This window comes from Erythrolamprus reginae, chromosome 9 (assembly GCF_031021105.1).
Source record: "Erythrolamprus reginae isolate rEryReg1 chromosome 9, rEryReg1.hap1, whole genome shotgun sequence".
Lineage (NCBI taxonomy): Eukaryota > Metazoa > Chordata > Lepidosauria > Squamata > Dipsadidae > Erythrolamprus > Erythrolamprus reginae.
Window position 1 is genome coordinate 40,799,021 of NC_091958.1, and position 20,293 is coordinate 40,819,313.

Consider the following 20,293-nt stretch of genomic DNA (forward strand, 5'->3'; position numbering starts at 1 on the left):
CGTCTGAGTGGCAGTCCCTTTGGGACTGGGCGGCACAGAAATATTAAATAAACAAACAAACAAACAAACAAACAAACAAATAAAAAACCCACCCTGTTTTGCCTCAGAGAATTTCAAAATAAAATACTGTACTATGTGTCTATAATAGTGAGCTCATAATAGGGCAACTCTATCAATATCAAAATGCCACTTAAATAGTTGAGCTAGTTTCAAACTAGATTTTGATTTTCTTTCTCTCTTCCTTACTCCCATTCTTTTTCTTTCTCTTTTCCTTCCTCTCTTTTTTCTATCTGTTTCTCTCTCTTCCTCTCTCTCTCCTTCCCTCTCACTCTTTCCCTCTCGGCTTCTGGGCAGGTTTGGAAAACTCTGAGTTGATGATGATTTTTAAGTGAGCGATTGCTCACTGCTCAGCTTAGAGGGAACTATGCCGGAGGCTGCATCGATCAGAGCTCAGGGCCCTTTCTGAGAGATCTGGGGGTGGGTGGGGGGGGGACATCTACAGTGTGTGTGTGTGTGTGTGTGTGAGAGAGAGAGAGGGTGCAATGGCAGATCTTGCAATGGTCCTGACCTCTGAGCTGCCATCGGACGTCCTGATGATGTCAATGCATCATTGTGGTTTCTGTGGAACTGCAACATTGCGCAAGGGTTGTCCGTCGGAGTCTTTGTGGTTTGCCAAAGAGGCTGCTGTGGGTCTGCGTGGGAGAAGGGGCTCCTCAAGTGAGGCTCAGCCCTTTTCCACAGGAAGGGAAGCACCCGGCACCCCGAAGCACCTGCCTTCCATGCGGCAGAAATGGCGGCTCCACACGAGAGAGGCTCCTGCATTCCAATGGAGCAACTGAAGAGGAAACTGTTGAGCTCAAGGGTGGGGGCAGCCTCCCCACTTGCCCGGCCCCTCCCCTCCCCTCCCAGCCTGAACATTGTTGCTTGCCTCCATGGCCACTCAAAGCACCATCCCTCCCCCCATTGCTCTGCAAAAGGTGAAACCTTTTGGGGTGAGGTGCACATTTCCCTGGGACGCCCCCCCCTTTTGGAAGCCTGAATGCCACAGCAGCTCTGACAGAGGGGAGGGCCTTGCTGGGCCAGGAGGGGTGGTGAAATCCTTCCCCCCAGCTCCCCCCTTCCCCAATTCCCTCTAGAAGGGTCAGAGAGAGACACAGGCACTGCACCATTGAAGACAATTTTATTGGATGCCCTGCTCTGCAGCGCCCCCTGTGGAGGCCCGGGGAGACTGTCAGCTGCGCAGCTGTGCCCCCACAGCCTTCAGGCTTGCACTCCGTGCCTTCCTGACAGCCGGAGGGCTTGGGGGCTGCTGCAGGAGGTGCCTTCTATTGTGGTTGGCTCGTAGCCAGGCCCTCTGGCAATGGACTTTAAGCCTCATGAACTGGGGCCATCTGGACATGGTCAGCCTGTGTGGCTGTCGGAGGAGGGAGAGTCTGGGTGTGAGGAGCCTACAGAGGTTATAGAACCCCCAACTTGCCAGGGTCTGAGGAGGAGGAAGAGGAGATAAGGGATCCAATCCTGAATGTATGAGTAAGAAGGATGCAGGGGAGGCAGGAGCAGTTATGGAGGCTCGGAAAGAGGAAGTGAGCACAGCTGTGCATAGTCTGCACTCCCAGAGACTATATAAGGGGGAGGAGTTGGCAGGTGCTCTTTGCAAGAAGCCAACGTTCGTGCCTCCGGAGGAGAAGAGCCTGTGCAGAGTGGTTTTGCTTGACAAACCTGGATACAGTACTGGACATTCATAGGGTTAATAATATTGTAAGTAGATGTTGATTCAAAAAGCAACTGTGTGGGATTTTATTTTATTAACTTGGCCTCACGCCTGGATTTTGGTAGTTGAAAGACATTCTGATTCGCGTTTGTGCAGTTCAACAAACATCTTTGTAAATAGACTCTTGTTCATTTTGAAACCTTTGCGTTTGAGTTTTAATTTGGGGCTAATTATCGGCTGGCTGCCATGCAAGACAGAGCACCTCCCAGAGAAGGGCAGGAGATTCTCCCGACTGCAGCTGGCCTGTGCAGGTTTCCAGGACTCGCCGGAATATAGCCAGTCTGGCAGAGGCCTTAAGGTCAGGAACTGGCCTCTGTCCCCCTTGCAGCCAACGAGCCAGATGCTTACCCCTTGGTTGCCTCCCCAGAAGTGCCTGAAGTTCTCCTGAGACCACATCCTGGACTCCAGGATGAAGCAGTTTGGCCACCAGTGGGGCTGCCCAACTGAGAAAGAAGGCCACTGCTGTCCAGCGTTCAAGGCCACGGAATGGGTGGCACTTTGCCTAAGTCTCCTGTCTGCCATTCTCCCACGTGGTAACAGCCACTGGCCCCACAAGGGCGGAGATGCGGAAGGGGGGAGCACGCACCCAATCGAGTCTCTTGCCCAGAAAATGGCTGTGTTGCTGGCGTGCAGCTTGAGGCTTCCAGCGGCACCCCGAGACCCCAGGCTTTCGGTGCAGATGGCTGTCCTCACTGGGCCCCGGCCTCCAGGGTGTCCTCCATCTGCTCCGAAAAGGGGCTGATGTGTCGCAGAGTGTTGTAGTTGGGTGGGGGTGTTTGGGGTGGGGACAGCTGCATGGCTGTGTTGAAGGTGGGGGGGTCATCGTCATCCTGGACGCAGGCTGCGTTGTCATATCCTCGATCCGGGCTGGTGGCGGGGGCCCCGTCGGCCTCTCCTCGGTCCTGTGTTTTGGAGTGGCCCTTCCACCACCGCTTGGCCTTCTGCCACTGGTGGCGCAAGACGATGCAGAACGTGTCCAGGAAGAAGACCTCCACGATCTCAAGGACGCAGACCACCGAGCAGCTCATCCACAGCCCCAGCTGGCCACCGAAGTTGGACAGGAGCAGGACAATCTGGCGGGAGGGACGTGGGTGTGACTCCCGTGGGCACCAGGCTGCCAAGATCCTGGCTGAGAAGGCGGACGACTTGTCCCTGATTCCTGAGCCAGATCCAGGGGGTCCCACTGCCACAGCTGGGAGGTGGACGGGAGGCCCTGCCCTTCCCCTCTCAAGAAGGGGTCAGTTCTGGGCACCCAGCCAGCAAAGGGATCCAGGCAGAGGTGGGCTGCTAAGGTGGAACGGTGATGTGTCCTCACCCCCGTGGCTCTGAGTGCTAGCGGAGTCCAGTGCAATTACGCTACTGCACCTGGGCAGGTAGCAAAATCGCACACGGACTCACAGATGCGCCCGTGTTTGGGTGCGGTTTTTTTGCTTCCGTGAGCGCTGGACTTCGCTAACACTCAGAGCCACGGGGGCCAGCACACGTCACCGTTCCACCTTAGCAGCCCACCTCTGGATCCAGGTTCTGGGGGAGGGGGGAATCGGGTCCCGCAGAGCAGCCTGGAACTTAGTCGAAAGGGAAAACTTACATTGTTGGCCGGGTTTTCGGTGATGAACCTCTCGTTCAGATCTTTGTAGAACACCACTAGATTTGCCAGGTCTGTCCTGGGAAGAAGGGAGCGGGAGAAGTGAGGATGGGGGGAGCAGTAAGGGGAGCCCGGATACAGGGCTGGCCGGAGGGTCAACAGAGGCAGCGAGAAACTTACTTGTTTAGCATCTTGTGCCCAGTTAGGCCTTTGTCCCAGGAGAGAACGCGAAGTATCCATTCCTTGCGAGGGGAAGGAAGAGGGAGGTGAGTGGGATGGGTTGGCATAGTTCTCCCACCCCCAGGCCCCCTTAACCCTCCCAGCAGTACATGTGCCCCCTCCCAGGTTCCCTCCTGAGAACGGCCCTTCCCAGTCTGGGGTGGGCAACGGTACCAGCAGGCCCCACCCTGATTTCCCCTGGTTGTGTCCTATCTGAAGAAGGAAGCCTGAGGCTGGCAAAGTCGTCCCCTCTGTGATTCCGACACAACCTCCTCTGCCCCGCACCCACTTGGCCGGTTAGGAGTCAAGAGGGCTGGGGACACCAAATGCCTCTTGAACTGAATAGAGCCGGGGTAGCGCAGCAGGTAGAGTGCTGCACTGCAGGCCAATGAAGCTGACTGTAGATCTGTAGGTCAGCGGTTCAAATCTCATCACCGGCTCAAGGTTGACTCAGCCATCCTTCCGAGGGGGGTCAAATGGGGACCCGGATTGTGGGGGCAATAGGCTGGCTCTGTTCAATAGGGCTATTGCTAACATGTTGTAAGCCGCCCTGAGTCTAAGGAGAAGGGCGGCATTAAAAATCTAATAAATCAATAATCAAATAAACTGCTGCTGAGTGTGGAGGGGTGGTGTGCGTGGGAGGGGGCATCCCTCTGCCCAGCAGGAACTTGCCTCGGACGCGCTGGACGGCCACTGGGCTAGGCTGGTGGTGAGGGTCCACTCTTTCAATCTGTGGAGAGAGGCGGCGGCTGAGAAGCTGGGAGCAAGGGGGCTCCAAGGGCAGGGCAATGCCTTCAAGCCCCCTCCCCAGTTTTAGAAACATAGAAGATTGACGGCAGAAAAAAACCTCATAGTCCATCTAGTCTGCCCTTATACTATTTCCTGTATTTTATTTTAGGGTAGATCTATGTTTATCCCAGGCATGTTTAAATTCAGTTCCTGTGGATTTACCAACCACGTCTGCTGGAAGTTTGTTCCAAGCATCTACTACTCTTTCAGTGAAATAATATTTTCTCATGTTGCTTCTGATCTTTCCCCCAACTCACCTCAGAATGTGCCCCCTTGTTCTTGTGTTCACTTTCCTATTAAAAACACTTCCCTCCTGAACCTTATTTAACCCTTTAACATATTTAAATGTTTCGATCATGTCCCCCCTTTTCCTTTCTGTCCTCCAGACTATACAGATTGAGTTCATGAAGTCTTTCCTGATCCGTTTTATGCTTAAGACCTTCCACCATTTTTGTAGCCCGTCTTTGGACCCGTTCAATTTTGTCAATATCTTTTTGTAGGTGAGGTCTCTAGAACTGAACACAGTCTTATTCCAAATGGGGTCTCACCAGCGCTCTATATAGCGGGATTACAATTTCCCTCTTCCTGCTTGTTATACCTCTAGCTATGCAGCCAAGCATTCTACTTCCTTTTCCTACCGCCTGACTGCACTGTTCACCCATTTTGAGACTGTCAAAAATCACGACCCCTAAATCCTTCTCTTCTGAAGTTTTTGCTAACACAGTTTTTACACACTCCCTGATGAGCGCCTCTCCCTGGTCCAGCGCTTAAAGGCCCAGGTTTTTCAAGTGCTAAAGAAGTGACCATATTGATTTTCTAGAGCTGGAACTGTGTGGGCCTAACCCTGGGGGCGGCTTCCATCAAGGACTTACTTGCAAGCTTCTTTGCAGACTTGCTGGCAGCCCAGCTGTTCTTTCACAAACTTTTCGTGCAGCTTGTAGTAGCAGTACACTGCAGGGGAAGAAGAAGGGCGTGATATGGGGGGAGGGGAGAGTGGAAAGGGACCATAGCTTCACCTGGGCCCCAAACAGTGGTGTGCTCCTATGAGTATGGTCAGCTACGCAGTACCGGTAGCAAAAGTTTGATATTTTTCCTTTTTTTCCCTTCTGGGCTCTGGGTATATTTTTCCTATCACAGTAAATTTCACCATGCCTGACGACAGAGGTGGGTTTTAAGAAGTTTGCAAAAGGCAAGGAGGGTGGGGGCAGTCCTAATCTCCAGGGAGAGTTGGTTCCAGAGGGTCGGGGCCACCACAGAGAAGGCTCTTCCCCTGGGTCCCGCCAGACGACATTGTTTCGTCGACGGGACCTGGAGAAGGCCAACTCTGTGGGACCTAACAGGTCGCTGGGATTCGTGCAGCAGAAGCCGGTCTCGGAGATATTCCCACACGCCTTAAAATGGCCGAGGTTGAGAACTCTGCTCTAAAGCCAGAGGTCCACCGTCCACCTCTGACCTCCCGGGGAAACTTACTCCAATTGGGGTACTTTTTATAGTTGCAGAATTCGGCTCCGGCAGGCAGGGGCTGAGCGTACTGAGCACATCCACAGGTTTCCACCATCGAATTCTGGAAGCAGGAATGTAGACAGATCTGCATGGGAGAGGGGAGAATTCAAGCCCTGGTGACATCTGGTGAGATGCATGGCCAAGGGAGGGAGGGAGGGGCTCAAGGCACAGGCCGCTTTGCTGCTTGGAGGGTCAATGGGCCTTGCAGCTGCAGAAGCAGGTCACAGTGGCCCCCTGAGCTGGGGTGAGGCCCAAAGAAGGCAGCATTCTCGGTTGACTGAGCAGAGCTGGGAAGGGTTTGTCCAGGACCCTTGCTAAATGGGGCTGGCTCTAAGGTGCCCCACTTCAAGGGCAGCAGCGGGAAAGGCCACAGCCAGAGGGGATCCAGGTGGACTCACCTGCAACGAGTAGCTTTTGTTGTAGAGGTTCTTCACAGGAACCTCAGCCCCGTTCTCCGTGCAGTTGCTGTATGGCCGGCTGAGACGGTGGGAGGTGGTCTGCAGTGGGAGAAATAAGAGCTCCGTTGGAGAGATGCTCAGGGGAACCCAGGGGAGGGGGCTTGGGCAGAGGTGGGCTGCTAAGGTGGGTGACGTGTGCTCACCCCCGTGGCTCCGAGTGCCTGCGGAGTCCAGCGCAATTCTGCTACCGCACCCGGGCAGGGAGCGAAGACTACTTCAGCTTCAACCACAACAACACAAGAGCACACAACAGATTTAAACTTCATATTAACCACTCCAAACTTGACTGTAAAAAATACGACTTCGGCAACCGAGTTGTCGAAGCATGGAACTCATTACCGGACTCCATAGTGTCATCCCCAAACCCCCAACACTTTACTCTTAGATTATCCACGGTTGACCTCTCCAGATTCCTAAGAGGTCAGTAAGGGGCGAGTACAAGTGCACTAGAGTGCCTTCCGTCTCCTGTCCTATTGCTCTCCTATATCTCCTATACCTTTCTTCTATTCCTATATCTCTTCTTCTATTCTTTCATTGATATACAGTATTTTATTCCTATATCTTCTCTTCTATTCTTTCTTAGATATACTGTATTTTACTATGAGTATATCCTCTATAACAGTGTTTCCCAACCTTGGCCACTTGAAGACATCTGGACTTCAACTCCCAGAATTCCCCAGCCAGCATTTGCTGGCTGGGGAATTCTGGGAGTTGAAGTCCAAATATCTTCAAGTCGCCAAAGTTGGGAAACACTGCTCTATAACCTTCATTATGTATTTTGCTATGTGTATACCCACTAAAACCCTCATTGTATAATGGACAAAATCAATCAATAAAAATAATAATAAAAAATAAAAAATAAAAAATAAAAAATAAAAAATAAAAAATGAAAAATGAAAAATGAAAAATGAAAAATGAAAAATGAAAAATGAAAAATGAAAAATGAAAAATGAAAAATGAAAAATGAATAATGAATAATGAATAATGAATAATGAATAATGAATAATGAATAATAAATAATAAATAATAAATAATAAATAATAAATAATAAATAATAAATAATAAATAATAAATAATAAATAATAAATAATAAATAATAAATAATAAATAATAAATAATAAATAATAAATAATAAATAATAAATAATAAATAATAAATAATAAATAATAAATAATAAATAATAAATAATAAATAATAAATAATAAATAATAAATAATAAATAATAAATAATAAATAATAAATAATAAATAATAAATAATAAATAATAAATAATAAATAATAAATAATAAATAATAAATAATAAATAATATTGAACACGGACACGCAGGTTACGCAGTAGCACAATTGGGCTGGCCTCTGCTAGCACTCAGAGCCACAGGGGCAAGCACACGTCACCGTTCCACCTTAGCAGCCCCCCTCTGGGCTTGGGACCCCCAGGGGAACATCCTTCTTCCACTGCCGCAAGGGGGCCTCTTTCTGACCTGCCCAGAGATGCTGCTTCGAGCAGAGCAGGGCAGCGCAAAGAATGTGCAAAAACCCCATTTCCCAAAGAGCCCCCCAGCTGGGGCGGCCAGCCCTGTAGGCTTCCTGGGCAGAGATGCTGTGTCAGGCTCACTCACAAAGTGCATCCCGATGGAGGTGGCCGTGGCGGTCTCGATCTCAGTGCCAATGTCCTCGATGAAGGGGTACTCGTCCTGATCATGGATCACCACCTTGGCGCCCGTGGAGGTCACCAGGAAGGGGTTGTAGTCGGCTTCCTCTATGTACAGGATCACCTGCAGCCCTGGACAGAGAGCAGAAGAGCTTAAGAAGAGCCCTGATGAATTGGGCCAAAGCCCATGCAGTCCAGCATTCTGTGTCACGTAGTGGCCCAACAATTATCCATGGGGATCTTGAGCAGAAAGAGAAGGCAAAACCCTCCCTTTCCCTTGACCCCCCAAAAATGGTACCCAAGAGAACCGTGCCTGTCTCAACCAATATAGAGGCGGCACTTGGACATACAGAGAGAGAGAGGGAAGCAAGGAAAGAGAGAGAGAGAAAGAGGGAGGGAAGGAAGGAAGGAAAGAGAAAGAAAGAAAGGAAGGAAGGAAATAGAAAGAAAGAAAGAAAGAAAGAAAGAAAGAGAACCTAAGAACCTAAGAAGAATCAGGCCAAAGCCCATCAAGTCCAGCATTCTGTGTCCCACAGTGGCCCAACAATTGTCCATGGGGATTTTGAGCAGAAAGAGAAGGCAAGACCTTCCCTTTGCCCTGACCCCCAACAAATGGGACCCAAGGGAACCCTGTCTGCCTCAAACAACATAGCGGTGGCACTTGGACATGCAGAGAGGGAGAGAGGGAAGCAAGGAAGGAGAGAAAGAGAAAGCGGGAAGGAAGGAAGGCGATAGAAAGAAAGAAAGAAAGAAAGAAAGAAAGAAAGAAAGAAAGAAAGAAAGTGTTGTGGTTCCGTCTGAGGCCCCTCCGGGAACGGCTGATCTTCTGTCGGTTTCCAGCTCAGAGGGAGAGGCTGAGGAACAGGAGGTGCAGACAGACGAGGAGGAGGAATCCCAGGCTGAAGAAGAGGGAGGACAGCCAGAGTCCCACCAGGGGGAGCTCTCCCCAGCAAGCAGCCTGGATTCCTTAGAGGAAAATGCACAAGCCATAATTGATCTGCGACAAAGAAGAGCTACTCAGAGACGGAATCAATTGGCTAAATACTTTCAGCATTAAAGTGGCAACAGCTGGGTTTGGGTGTGGTGCTCTTGGGAAAGGCTAAAAGGCAGACCCACCCTTCCTGGCTTGTGGAGTTTTATCTTTGAGAGTCGTGGGACCTGACTGTGAACTTTGGCGTCTTGGAATCCTGGTTTGTGCCTTTGACTATTGAAACCTTGGGGGGGGGGGGGTGCCAGCAAGAAGCTTGCTGTATTGTCTGGACATCAGGACCCTGTTGTACCGTATTATAGCCTGTCTATTGGGAAGAACAGGTTTTCCTCTGTGCTTATTTTTTCCAGTTATAAAATACTTTTGGCTTTTATCAGAGTGTCTGGCTGTTTTTTCCAGTTGGTGTTGAGGTCTGGGGGAACCCAGACAGAACAGAAAGAAAGAAAGAAAGAAAGAAAGAAAGAAAGAAAGAAAGAAAGAGAACATAACCTAAGAAGAGCCCTGCGGAATCAGGCCAAAGCCCATCGAGTCCAGCATTCTGTGTCCCACAGTGGCCCACCAATTGTCCATGGGCATCTTGAGAAGAAAGAGAAGGCAAGACCCTCCCTTTCCCCTGACCCCCAACAAATGGGACCCAAGGGAACCCTGCCTGCCTCAACCAACATAGAGGCGGCAGGAGCACCTCAGGCCCTGCAGGTAGAATGAGCAGGACCAAAGCGGGGATTGGGGCGGGAAACAGCAGGTTGTGAACATGCTTCTAAACCAGTGATGGCGAACTTTCAAAAAAGAAGTGGGGAAACTTTTGTTTCCCAAATGTTGTATTTATATGTTTTGTTTTTTATTTACTGTTATGTCATACTTATTGTATTGTGTTTTTTTTCCTTTTTTTCCATTTCTGTTTATTTGTTGTTTTGGTTTATTATCTATGTAAAAAAAAAGAAGTCAAACCAAGCCAGCCAGCCAGCCGTTCTCCTTTGCTACAACGCTCTCTTCTCCTTTGCCTCTCCATAGCCCCTCTCACCATTCTCGCTGCCTCCCGTGGACGTGGTCAGGATCTTCCCCTCTCGCCCACTGTTGAAGGTGTAGCAATTTCCATGGAGAGGATGGTGGAAGGACGTGAAGTTCCTGAGAAAGGCCGTAGAGGAAACGTTTTAGGAAGAATATTATGCACACTACACAGAGGTGGGCTGCTAAGGTGGAACGGTGACGTGTGCTCGTCCCCATGGCTGTGAGTGCAAGTGGAGTCCAGTGCAAAGATGCTACTGCACTTGGGCAGGTCCTGTGTGTCCATGTGCGATTTTTCTACCTGCCCAGGTGCAGTAGCATCAGTGCGCTGGACTCTGCTTGCACTGAAAGCCACGGGGGCGAGCACACGTCACCCTTCCACCTTAGCAGCCCAGCTCTGTGTAGTAAAGTAAAATAATAATAATAATATTAATAATAATAATAATAATTATTATTATTATTATTTATTAGCTTTGTATGCCACCCCTCTCCAAAGACTCCAAAGTAAAAACAGGTGTGAGAAACGTCAGGTTTCTACTGCCAAGAAGAGGAATTTGGCTTAATAATAATAATAATAATAATAATAATAATAATAATAATAAATAAATAATAATTTAATAGACTTCTTTGCCGCCCCTCTCCGAAGACTTGGGGTGGCTCACAACAGCAATAAAACAGTACAATACAAATCTAATAGTTAAAACTATGACTAAAAACCCGCTATCTTAAAAAAGAAACAATCAATACTATACAATCACAACCACGCATAACTCTTAATGGTCAGAGAAGGGGATACATTAATTTGGCTTTATGACGGGGTTCCTCTCTTCTTCCTTATTTCCCAAACATAGAAACATAGAAGAATGATGGCAGAAGAAGACCTCACGGTCCATCTAGTCTGCCTTTATACTATTTCTTGCATTTTATCTTAGGATGGATCTATGTTTATTCCAGGCATGTTTAAATTCAGTGACTGTGGATTGACCGACCACTTCTGCTGGAAATTTGTTCCAAGCATCTACTACTCCTTCAGTAAAATAATATTTTCTCACATTACTTCTGATCTTTCCCCCAACTAACTTCAGATTGTGTCCCCTTGTTCTTGTGTTCACCTTCCTATTGAAAACACTTCCCTCCTGGACCTTATTTAACCCTTTTACATATTTAAATGTTTCGATCATGTCCCCCCTTTTCCTTCTGTCCTCCAGACTATACAGATGGAGTTCATGAAGTCTTTCCTGATAAGTTTTATGCTTAAGACCTTCCACCAAATGAGGAACTGAGGCTGAAAGGCAGAAAGCTTAACTGGGTCCGTTACCAATACGGGCCCAATCTGGCCGGAGCTTTTCTGCAGCAAATTTGGTGGCCACCCAGTGCAGATCCTGAAACCGAGTTCAGCCTGCAGGCTAAGCCAGTGGTGCCAACATAGCCACTGCATGAGTTGGCCCTTCCCCAGAGACTGCCCTGCCCTCTCTTCCTCTGGGGCGAACCGGGAGCTGCCTCGGTGCCCCCTCTCTGGCCTGCCCTTTGCCCAGAGCCCACCTGGCATCACAGGAGTCCCCGTCAAACAAGCAGGTCAGCATCAGTTCCTCCGCCGAGTAGCTCATCCTCTCCTTCTCCTCCGCATCAATCTGAGCCATGATGTTCATGTAGTGCAGCTTGTACCATTCCTGGACGGCGTTGACGCCCGAGCTGAAGGTGTAGACGGTGCAGTCGCTCTTGTTGCTGGTGTCGCACTGCAAGGAACACAAACAGGCTGGGCGGGGGGGTAAGGAAGGCAGGCCCGGTTGCCCCACTTTGGAAAGCTTTTCAAAGCTAAGCTGAGGGCATCATAAGAACCTAAGAACCTAAGAAGAGCCCTGCTGAATCAGGCCAAAGCCCATTGAGTCCAGCATTCTGGACCACCAATTGTCCATGGGGATCTTGAGCAGAAAGAGAAGGCAAGACCCTCCCTTTCCCTTGACCCCCAACAAAGGCTACCCAAGGGAACCGTGCCTGTCTCAACCAACATAGAGGCGGCACTTGGACATACAGAGAGAGAGAGAGGGAAGCAAGGAAGGAGAGAGAGAGAAAGAGAAAGAGGGAGGGAAGGAAGGAAGGAAGGAAGGAAGGAAAGAGATAGAAGAAAGAAAGAAAGAAAGAAAGAAAGAAAGAAAGAAAGAAAGAAAGAAAGAAAGAGAACATAAGAACCTAAGAATAGCCCTGCGGAATCAGGCCAAAGCTCAACATAGAGGCAGCACTTGGACATCCGTTTCAATAACCATCTATATGCTTGGCATCCATGAATCTGTCTAAACCTGCCTTGAAGCTCTCCAGGCTGACAGCTGTCACGACCTCTTCTGGAAGTGAATTCCATAAACCAATGACCCTCTGGGTGAAGAAATATTTCCCTTGATTTGTCCTCTCTTTCTTACCTATGAGCTTCAGGGAGTGTCCCCTCGTCCTAGTATTGTGTGATAGAGAAAAGAATTTTTCTCTATCCACCTTTTCTATCCCATGCATGATTTTATAGACTTCGATAAAGTCACCCCTTAAACGCCGTCTTTCAAGGCTGAAGAGACCAAGGCATTGCAACCTGGTTTCATAAGGGAGGTCTTCTATTTCCTTGATCATTCTTGTTGCCCTTTTTTGCACCTTTCCCAGTTCCATTATATCCTTCTTGAGGTGCGATGTTCAGAACTGTACACAGTACTCCAAGTGTGGTCTCACCATCGATTTGTACATCGGCATGGGCATTGCCACTTGGGAGGCCCCCAGTGATGGGCTCCTACGGGTACGGTCAGGTACACAGAACCGGTAGAAATATTTTGATTTTTTTTTCTTTTTCCCCCTTCTGGGCTCTGGGTATGTTTTTCTTATTGTAGTAAACGTGTATAATTTTAGGAGAGCTGTGTGTGTGTGTGTATATATATATACGCCTACAGTTTATATAGTAGATAATGTACAGTGCTCAAAAAAATAAAGGGAACCCTCAAAAAACACATCCTAGATCTGAATGAATGAAATATTCTCATTGAATCCTTTGTTCTGTACAAAGTTGAATGTGCACAACAGCAGGTGAAATGGATTGACCATCAGTGTTGCTTCCTAAGTGGACAGTTTGATTTCACAGAAGTTTGATTTGCTTGGAGTTATATTGTGTTGTTTAAGTGTCCCCTTTATTTTTTTTGAGCAGTGTATAATATATATTATTCAAAGGGAGAGGGTAAGTTTGCCCAGGTTCGCCTGTTGCGCCTGTTGCGGCCCTATTTGGACCGGGAGTCATTGCTCACAGTCACTCATGCCCTCATCACCTCGAGGCTCGACTACTGTAATGCTCTCTACATGGGGCTACCTTTGAAAAGTGTTCGGAAACTTCAGATCGTGCAGAATGCAGCTGCGAGAGCAATTATGGGCTTCTCTAAGAATGCCCATATTACTCCAACACTTCGCAGTCTGCATTGGTTGTCGATCAGTTTCCGGTCACAATTCAAAGTGTTGGTTATGACCTATAAAGCCCTTCATGGCACCGGACCAGAATATCTTCGGGACCGCCTCCTGCCGCACGAATCCCAGTGACCGGTTAGGTCCCACAGAGTCGGCCTTCTTCGGGTCCCGTCGACTAAACAATGTCGTCTGGCGGGACCCAGGGGAAGAGCCTTCTCTGTGGGGGCCCCGACCCTCTGGAACCAGCTCCCCCCTGAGATTAGGATTGCCCCCACCCTCCCTGCCTTTCGTAAACTCCTTAAGACCCACCTCTGCCGTCAGGCATGGGGGAACTAAAACCCCTCCCCCTTGCCCATGTTGTTTTGTTGATTGATTGACTGTGTGCCTGTTTTTTATATATATTGGGATTGTTTTATGAAATTACTAATTTTAAATTGTAATTAGATTGGTGGGCATTGGATTTGTTATTATGTACTGTTTTTTATTATTGTTGTGAGCCGCCCCGAGTTTGCGGAGAGGGGCGGCATATAAATCCAATAAATCTAATCTAATCTAAATCTAAATCTAAAATAGATTAGTAGTAGTTAATTATAGTTATAAGTGTATAAAAATATCACTGAGAAGCTTTGAGAAATAGCTACAGAAGTTAATATGTCAAAAGCTATTATTGCTTATCCATTTGTATTTATGTTGTGGGCCTGTGTGTAATATGTATGTATATGTATACATAAAATTAAATAGTATATTTTGGATGTTCAGTAATAGTAAATAGATAGGAAAATTATATCTCTTTGAGGTGAGGAGAGGCCAGGCACCCTAACCCTTGAAGTGAATGACGTCAAGTTGGCCATCTTTAATCCGGTCACATGACCTTTTAGTCACACCAGGTCACATGGCCGTCAAGCCACTCCCACCTGGTCACATGGCCAACAAACCACACCTACAAAATAAGCCACGCCCACAATTTTTTTTGCAGCCCTTCACTGGAGGCCCCCCTCGCTCTCTGAGGGAGCATAGCCTTTGCCAGAGCCGAGGGTGGGCCTCCCGCTTGCCAGAAGCCCTTCTGCTGATCCCAATCCCAGAAAGGCAGCTGTGGAAAGACGCCGGCTTTGCTGGAAGGAGCCCTCACCAGCTTGAAGCCCACGACGTCCCTGGGGCTTCTAACGTTGACTATGCTGGAACTGCTTGAGATGATTCTGGCACTCATCCGCCGCCTGTACCCAGCGGAGACGTTGACGGTGGGCTTGGCGTTGAGGTTGCCCAGGTTCATCAGGGGAAACCGCCTGAGGAACTTGCTCTTCTCGGGGGGCTGCCCGCCTGCCTCACGGCGTTCTCGTGGCTTGCTTCCTGCTCCCGAGAAGTTATACAAGGTCTCCAGGACGGAGATGGTCTCCTTGTCCAGTTCTGCCAGGTGCTCTTTTATGGCGCTGTATCTGCACAAAAGGAAGAGACGAGGAAAGTGACAACACTGAACGGGTCTAAAGACAAGCTACAAAAATGGTGGAAGGTCTTAAGCATCAAACTGATCAGGAAAGACTTCATGAACTCCATCTGTAGAGTCTGGAGGACAGAAGAGAAAGGAGGGACACGATCGAAACGTATGTGAAAGGGTTAAATAAGGTCCAGGAGGGAAGTGTTTTTAATAGGAAAGTGAACCCAAGAACAAGGGGACACAATCTGAGGTTAGTTGGGGGAAAGATCAGAAGCAACGTGAGAAAATATTATTTGACTGAAAGAGTCGTAGGTGCTTGGAACAAACTTCCAGAAGACGTGGTCGGTCAATCCACAGTCACTGAATTTAAACATGCCTAGATCCATCCTAAGATCAAATACAGGAAACAGTATAAGGGCAGACCAGATGGACCAGGAGGTCTTTTTCTGTCGTCAATCTTCTATGTTTCTATGTTTCTAAGTTTGGGTGGTAGGCAGGAGCCCCCACTTAATAAATAATAAATAATAAATAATAAATAATAAATAATAAATAATAAATAATAAATAATAAATAATAAATAATAAATAATAAATAATAAATAATAAATAATAAATAATAAATAATAAATAATAAATAATAAATAATAAATAATAAATAATAAATAATAAATAATAAATAATAAATAATAAATAATAAATAATAAATAATAAATAATAAATAATAAATAATAAATAATAAATAATAAATAATAAATAATAAATAATAAATAATAAATAATAAATAATAAATAATAAATAATAAATAATAAATAATAAATAATAAATAATAAATAATAAATAATAAATAATAAATAATAAATAATAAATAATAAATAATAAATAATAAACAATAAACAATAAACAATAAACAATAAACAATAAACAATAAACAATAAACAATAAACAATAAACAATAAACAATAAACAATAAACAATAAACAATAAACAATAAACAATAAACAATAAACAATAAACAATAAACAATAAACAATAAACAATAAACAATAAATAATAGATTTGCATGCCACTCCCCTCCCCCCCCAGTCTTCTCTGTCCCCAGCTACAGACTCCTGCCAACCATCTGCACCTACTTGTAAGGGTTGATGTTGCAGATGGTGACGGCTGGGAAGCGCAGCTTCTGGAATTGCACCGTGACAGAGACCGAGGCTGTGTAGTAGTTGATGATCAACTGGGCGCAATACCAGAGGATCAGCCCCACGGCCGTCAAGGTCAGGATGATCCAGAGGACGCGGCGTAGGCGTCCCCGGGAGACCACGATGCGCCGGCAGCCGTGAGTGTTGGTGTTCATGCAGTACCAGTGCATCAGCTCCTTCAGGGTGGGGGCTTGGGGGCCTGTCACAGGCAGCGTCTTCTTGATCTTGGCCTTGATCTTCTCTGCAGGGGCCATGATGACGGCTGGTCTCTGTCCTGGGGGGGCGGGGACAAAGGGAGAGAAAACCTGTTGGTAATGATCAATTATTATTACTCCTTGCCTTTTGTGGATTACTCGGGACCCACCTATGTCGCCAGGCATGGGGGAATTGAGACATCTCCCCCCGGCTTATATAGTTTATGTATGGTATGCTTGTGTTGTATGATTTTTAAATGACAGGTTTTTAGATACTTTCTTTTAATATTAGATTTGTTACATTGTATACTGTTATTATTACTGTTGTGAGCCACCCTGAGTCTGCCGAGAGGGGTGGCATACAAATCTAATTAATAATAATAATAATAATAATAATAATAATAATAATAATAATTATTATTATTATTATTATTATTATTATTTTTATTGCAATGATATGCACACATATATTGCAAATAAAGCATTTCATTATTCTGAATTATTTAATAATAATAACAACAACAACAACAACAACAACAACAACAATAATAATAATATATTAGATTTGTATGCCGCCCCTCTCCGAAAACTCAAAAGCATAAACTTAAAGCATAAAAATTATTCTCGCTATATATCTAAGGAAAATGTTACATGCTTGTCTGGCTAACAACAAAGGTCAAACAAACCATGATTGGATTAAAAAAGCAACGCGCTGGACAGAGTGAACTCACCCCTTTTGATTAAGTTTAAGGAAATAATTGCCTAAGTTTATAAAGTCCTTTTGTTTGTCTGGTTAATTAAGATGCTCTCCTGTTTATTTAGCTATCTTTGTCCCCTGGCAGGATTTGTCTGTATGCTATATGTCCCATATTAACTATTTACATCGTAACTAGGTTAAGTTAAGAATTAAAGTTTTATATTTGTACACACAAGAAGCTGATTATAAAAGAATAAACTTGGAAGTCCAGAATGATGACATACAGCATGATACCAGAGCTTACAAAACTTTTGCCAGACTCATCCTCGAATACAGCTCATCTGTTTGAAACCCATATTGCATCTCAGACATCAACACTCTTGAAAATGTCCAAAGATACTTCACCAGAAGAGCCCTTCACTCCTCCACTCGAAATAGAATAGTCTATGAGACTAGACTTTCAATCCTGGGCCTAGAAAGTTTAGAACTAAGACGCCTTAAACAAGATCTAAGTATTGCCCACAAGATCATATGCTGCAACGTCCTGCCTGTCGGCGACTACCTCAGCTTCAACCGCAACAACACAAGAGCACACAACAGATTTAAACTTAATATTAACCACTCCAAACTTGACTGTAAAAAATATGACTTCAGTAACCGAGTTGTCGAAGCGTGGAACTCATTGCCGGACTCCATAGTGTCATCCCCAAACCCCCAACACTTTACCCTTAGATTATCCACGGTTGACTTATCCAGATTCCTAAGAGGTCAGTAAGGGGCAAGTACAAGTGCACTAGAGTGCCTTCCATCCCCTGTCCTATTGCTCTCCTATATCTCCTACACCTTTCTTCTATTCCTATATCTCTTCTTCTATTCTTTCTTAGATATATTTTACTATAAGTATCTCCTCTATAACCTTCATCATGTATTTTACTATGTGTATATGGATTTTGTCCAATACACAATTTAGTGTTTATAAACCCACTAAAACACTAAATTGTGTATTGGACAAAATAAATAAAGAGAGAGGGGGGGGAGGGAGAGAGAGAGCGAGAGAGAGAGAGAGAGAGAGAGAGAGAGAGAGAGAGAGAGAGAGAGAGAGCTTGCTTCTCAACATGAGTCAACTCTGCTCAGCCTAGAGATATATTTTTAACCTGGACAAAGCATTCTAGAAACCATGTGTCTGTGACTTCTACGTTTCTGTAAAACCATCTGGAGGACAGTCTCCAGCCCTCGGCTGGGTTTCCCAAGCAGCTTCGGGAGAGGGAGGGGTTCATGTCCAGGGAGACCTTTCCTGCTGCTGCTTCTACGCTCAGCCCCCCCCGCCCCAAAGACACCGCTCTATTTTGGGGGTGATAGTAAGAGGTGGGAGGAGAAGGAGAGATGAGGGCTTTGGATGCCCCCTAGGAGCCAGTTGGGGGCTCCATGGCGCAGCTCTATCACCTACCCCCTCTCACAATACTAGACAACACGGTATCAACAGTAGAGACCTTCCAATTTCTAGGTTCTATCATATCTCGAGGCCTAAAATGGTCACCTAACATCAATAACGTCATCAAAAGTACACACCAAAGAATGTTCTTTCTGCGCCAACTCAGGAAGCTCAAAATTGCCCCAGGAGCTGCTGATCCAGTTCTACAGAGGAATCATCGAGTCTGTCATCTGCACTTCCGTAACTGTCTGGTTTGGTTCTGCAACCCAACAAGACTTCAGAGGAGAATCAGAACTGCAGAAAAAACAATTGCTGCCAACCTGCCTTCCATTGAGGACTTGTATACTGCACGAGTCAAAGAGAGGGCTGTGAAAAAAATTTACAGACCCCTCGCATCCTGGATATAAACAGCTTCGACTCCTACCCTCAAAAAGTCACTACAGAGCCCTGCACACCAAGACAACTAGACAGAAGAGTTTTTTCCCGAATGCCATCACTCTGCTAAACAAAGAATTCCCTCAACACTGTCAAACTATTTACTAAGTCTGCACTACTAATACTACTAGTTTTCCCCATCATTACTATCACCCATTTCCTCCCACTGTATGACTGTAACTTGTTGCTTGTATCCTTAAGATTTTTATTAATATTGATTGTTTCTTCATTGCTCAGTGGACCCCTATGACAATCATTCTTGACAAATGTATCTTTTTCTTTTATATACACTGATAGCATCTGCACCAAAGACAAATTCCTTGTGTGTCCAATCACACTTGGCCAGTAAAGAATTCTATTCTATTCTATTCTATTCTATTCCATGCCATTCGATTCAATTCAATTTGATTCTTATTCTACTCTACTCTATATTCTATTTCCATCTTCTCTTCTCTTTCTCTTCTCTTCTCTTCAGCCCTCCATCAATCCAACAAGAAAAACCTCTTATCCCAATTGTATATTAATGTTTAAGATGCTTGGAATCTATCAAAAAAATGGAATCCAGAAATTTCTGGTTTTTTAAATCTATTATTCTATCTATTCTCTCCCAGCCTCCTGTCCAGGACCGGCCAGCTGAAGGCGAGGGGCCCCCAGCCAGAGCGACGCTGATCCGGAGTCTCCTCGGGCAAGCAATCGCGGCCCGGGCGAAGGCTGCTCTCCGGCCGCCCAGGACTGCTCCCCGACGGGGCCAGCTGCCTGCTTCTTCCGACGGGCAGCTCGGCTTCTCCCAGCAGACACGAGGATCCGTCCAAGCCCCAGCTCAGCCCAGGCCAGGAGGGAACGGGCAGCAGTCCCAAGTAGCTCGCTCTCCGACGGGGCAGCGCTGGAGCCCCGGCGCGCCGTCGAGGAAAGGTCTCCAGTCGAACGGGCAGGTAGACCCTCTCCCCAGAGCCCCCGCGCGCCCACAGCCCCTGGGGGGGGGGGTGTCTCCGCCTCTCCGCGGGCCCCGCGCCTCGCTCACCTGCCCGCCGCCGCGCCCGACCCGCCGGAGCTCTCCGCGTTCTGCCCGCCGCGCCCGCTCCGCCTCTCTCGACACGGGCGGCGCCCCCGCCTTGCTGGGTACCTGCCCCGCCGACCAGGCTTCCTCTCGGGCACCGACGGTCCTGAAGCGGCCCCTGCCGGTGGCGAGGCAGCAGGTCCTCCCCGCTCTGCGCCGGCCGGAGCTGCGCTCGAGGCTTCGGAGCGCCGGGAAGGGCGTCTCGGATTGGGGTTCTGTGCCCAGCCTGGCCCCAAAGTCTCCCTGCCAAGCCCGGAAGATGAAGGGACGGCAGCAGAGGCTGGATGCTAAGGGGGCGCCGTGTGTTCGCCCCCTCCCCGGGCTCTGAGGACTAGCGGAGTCCGGCCCAATGACGCTACTGTGCCTGGGCAGGTAGCAAAATAGCGCATGGACACGCAGGGGTTTAGATGGATGGATGGATAGGTAGGTAGGTAGGTAGGTAGGTTGATGGATGGATGG

At 47.1% G+C, this 20,293-nt stretch overlaps 2 protein-coding genes across 4 annotated transcripts in view; one reads left to right on the forward strand and one right to left on the reverse strand.

Annotated features, from left to right (window-relative positions):
* Positions 1-1,163: 1,163 nt before the first annotated feature.
* Positions 1,164-19,880, reverse strand: SCNN1G (sodium channel epithelial 1 subunit gamma). Of its 3 annotated transcripts, none has more exons than XM_070760951.1 (13): positions 19,799-19,880; positions 15,957-16,293; positions 14,525-14,828; positions 11,512-11,705; positions 9,986-10,089; positions 7,945-8,108; positions 6,266-6,364; positions 5,835-5,952; positions 5,237-5,315; positions 4,248-4,305; positions 3,537-3,598; positions 3,360-3,435; positions 1,164-2,844 (listed from the first exon to the last, which is right to left on the reverse strand). In XM_070760951.1, exons 2-13 carry the CDS (start codon positions 16,271-16,273, stop codon positions 2,461-2,463), a joined length of 1,959 nt encoding a protein of 652 aa, XP_070617052.1. In that variant the 5' UTR covers positions 16,274-16,293; positions 19,799-19,880; the 3' UTR covers positions 1,164-2,460. The 3 variants fall into 3 exon arrangements, with proteins under 3 accessions (XP_070617052.1, XP_070617053.1, XP_070617054.1); XM_070760952.1 differs by lacking the exon at positions 19,799-19,880 and adding an exon at positions 18,480-18,834; XM_070760953.1 differs by lacking the exon at positions 19,799-19,880 and adding an exon at positions 16,945-17,006.
* Positions 18,336-20,293, forward strand: part of USP31 (ubiquitin specific peptidase 31) — a 53,123-nt gene continuing 51,165 nt past the window's right edge. The window contains 2 exon segments of the mRNA XM_070760225.1: positions 18,336-18,383; positions 19,389-20,134. Of these exon segments, the coding sequence (XP_070616326.1) occupies positions 18,336-18,383; positions 19,389-20,134 (794 nt within the window).

What these genes read in the sequence shown, in the direction of transcription:
- SCNN1G (XM_070760951.1), bottom strand. Translation starts at nt 16,273, where the DNA reads ATGGCCCCTGCAGAGAAGATCAAGGCCAAGATCAAGAAGACGCTGCCT. An exon ending in ACGTCGTGGGCTTCAAGCTG is followed by an intron (nt 11,706 to 14,524) that starts GTGAGGGCTCCT and finishes TGTTCCTTGCAG; the next exon opens with TGCGACACCAGCAACAAGAG. An exon ending in TAAAAAGTACCCCAATTGGA is followed by an intron (nt 5,316 to 5,834) that starts GTAAGTTTCCCC and finishes CTTCCCCTGCAG; the next exon opens with TGTACTGCTACTACAAGCTG.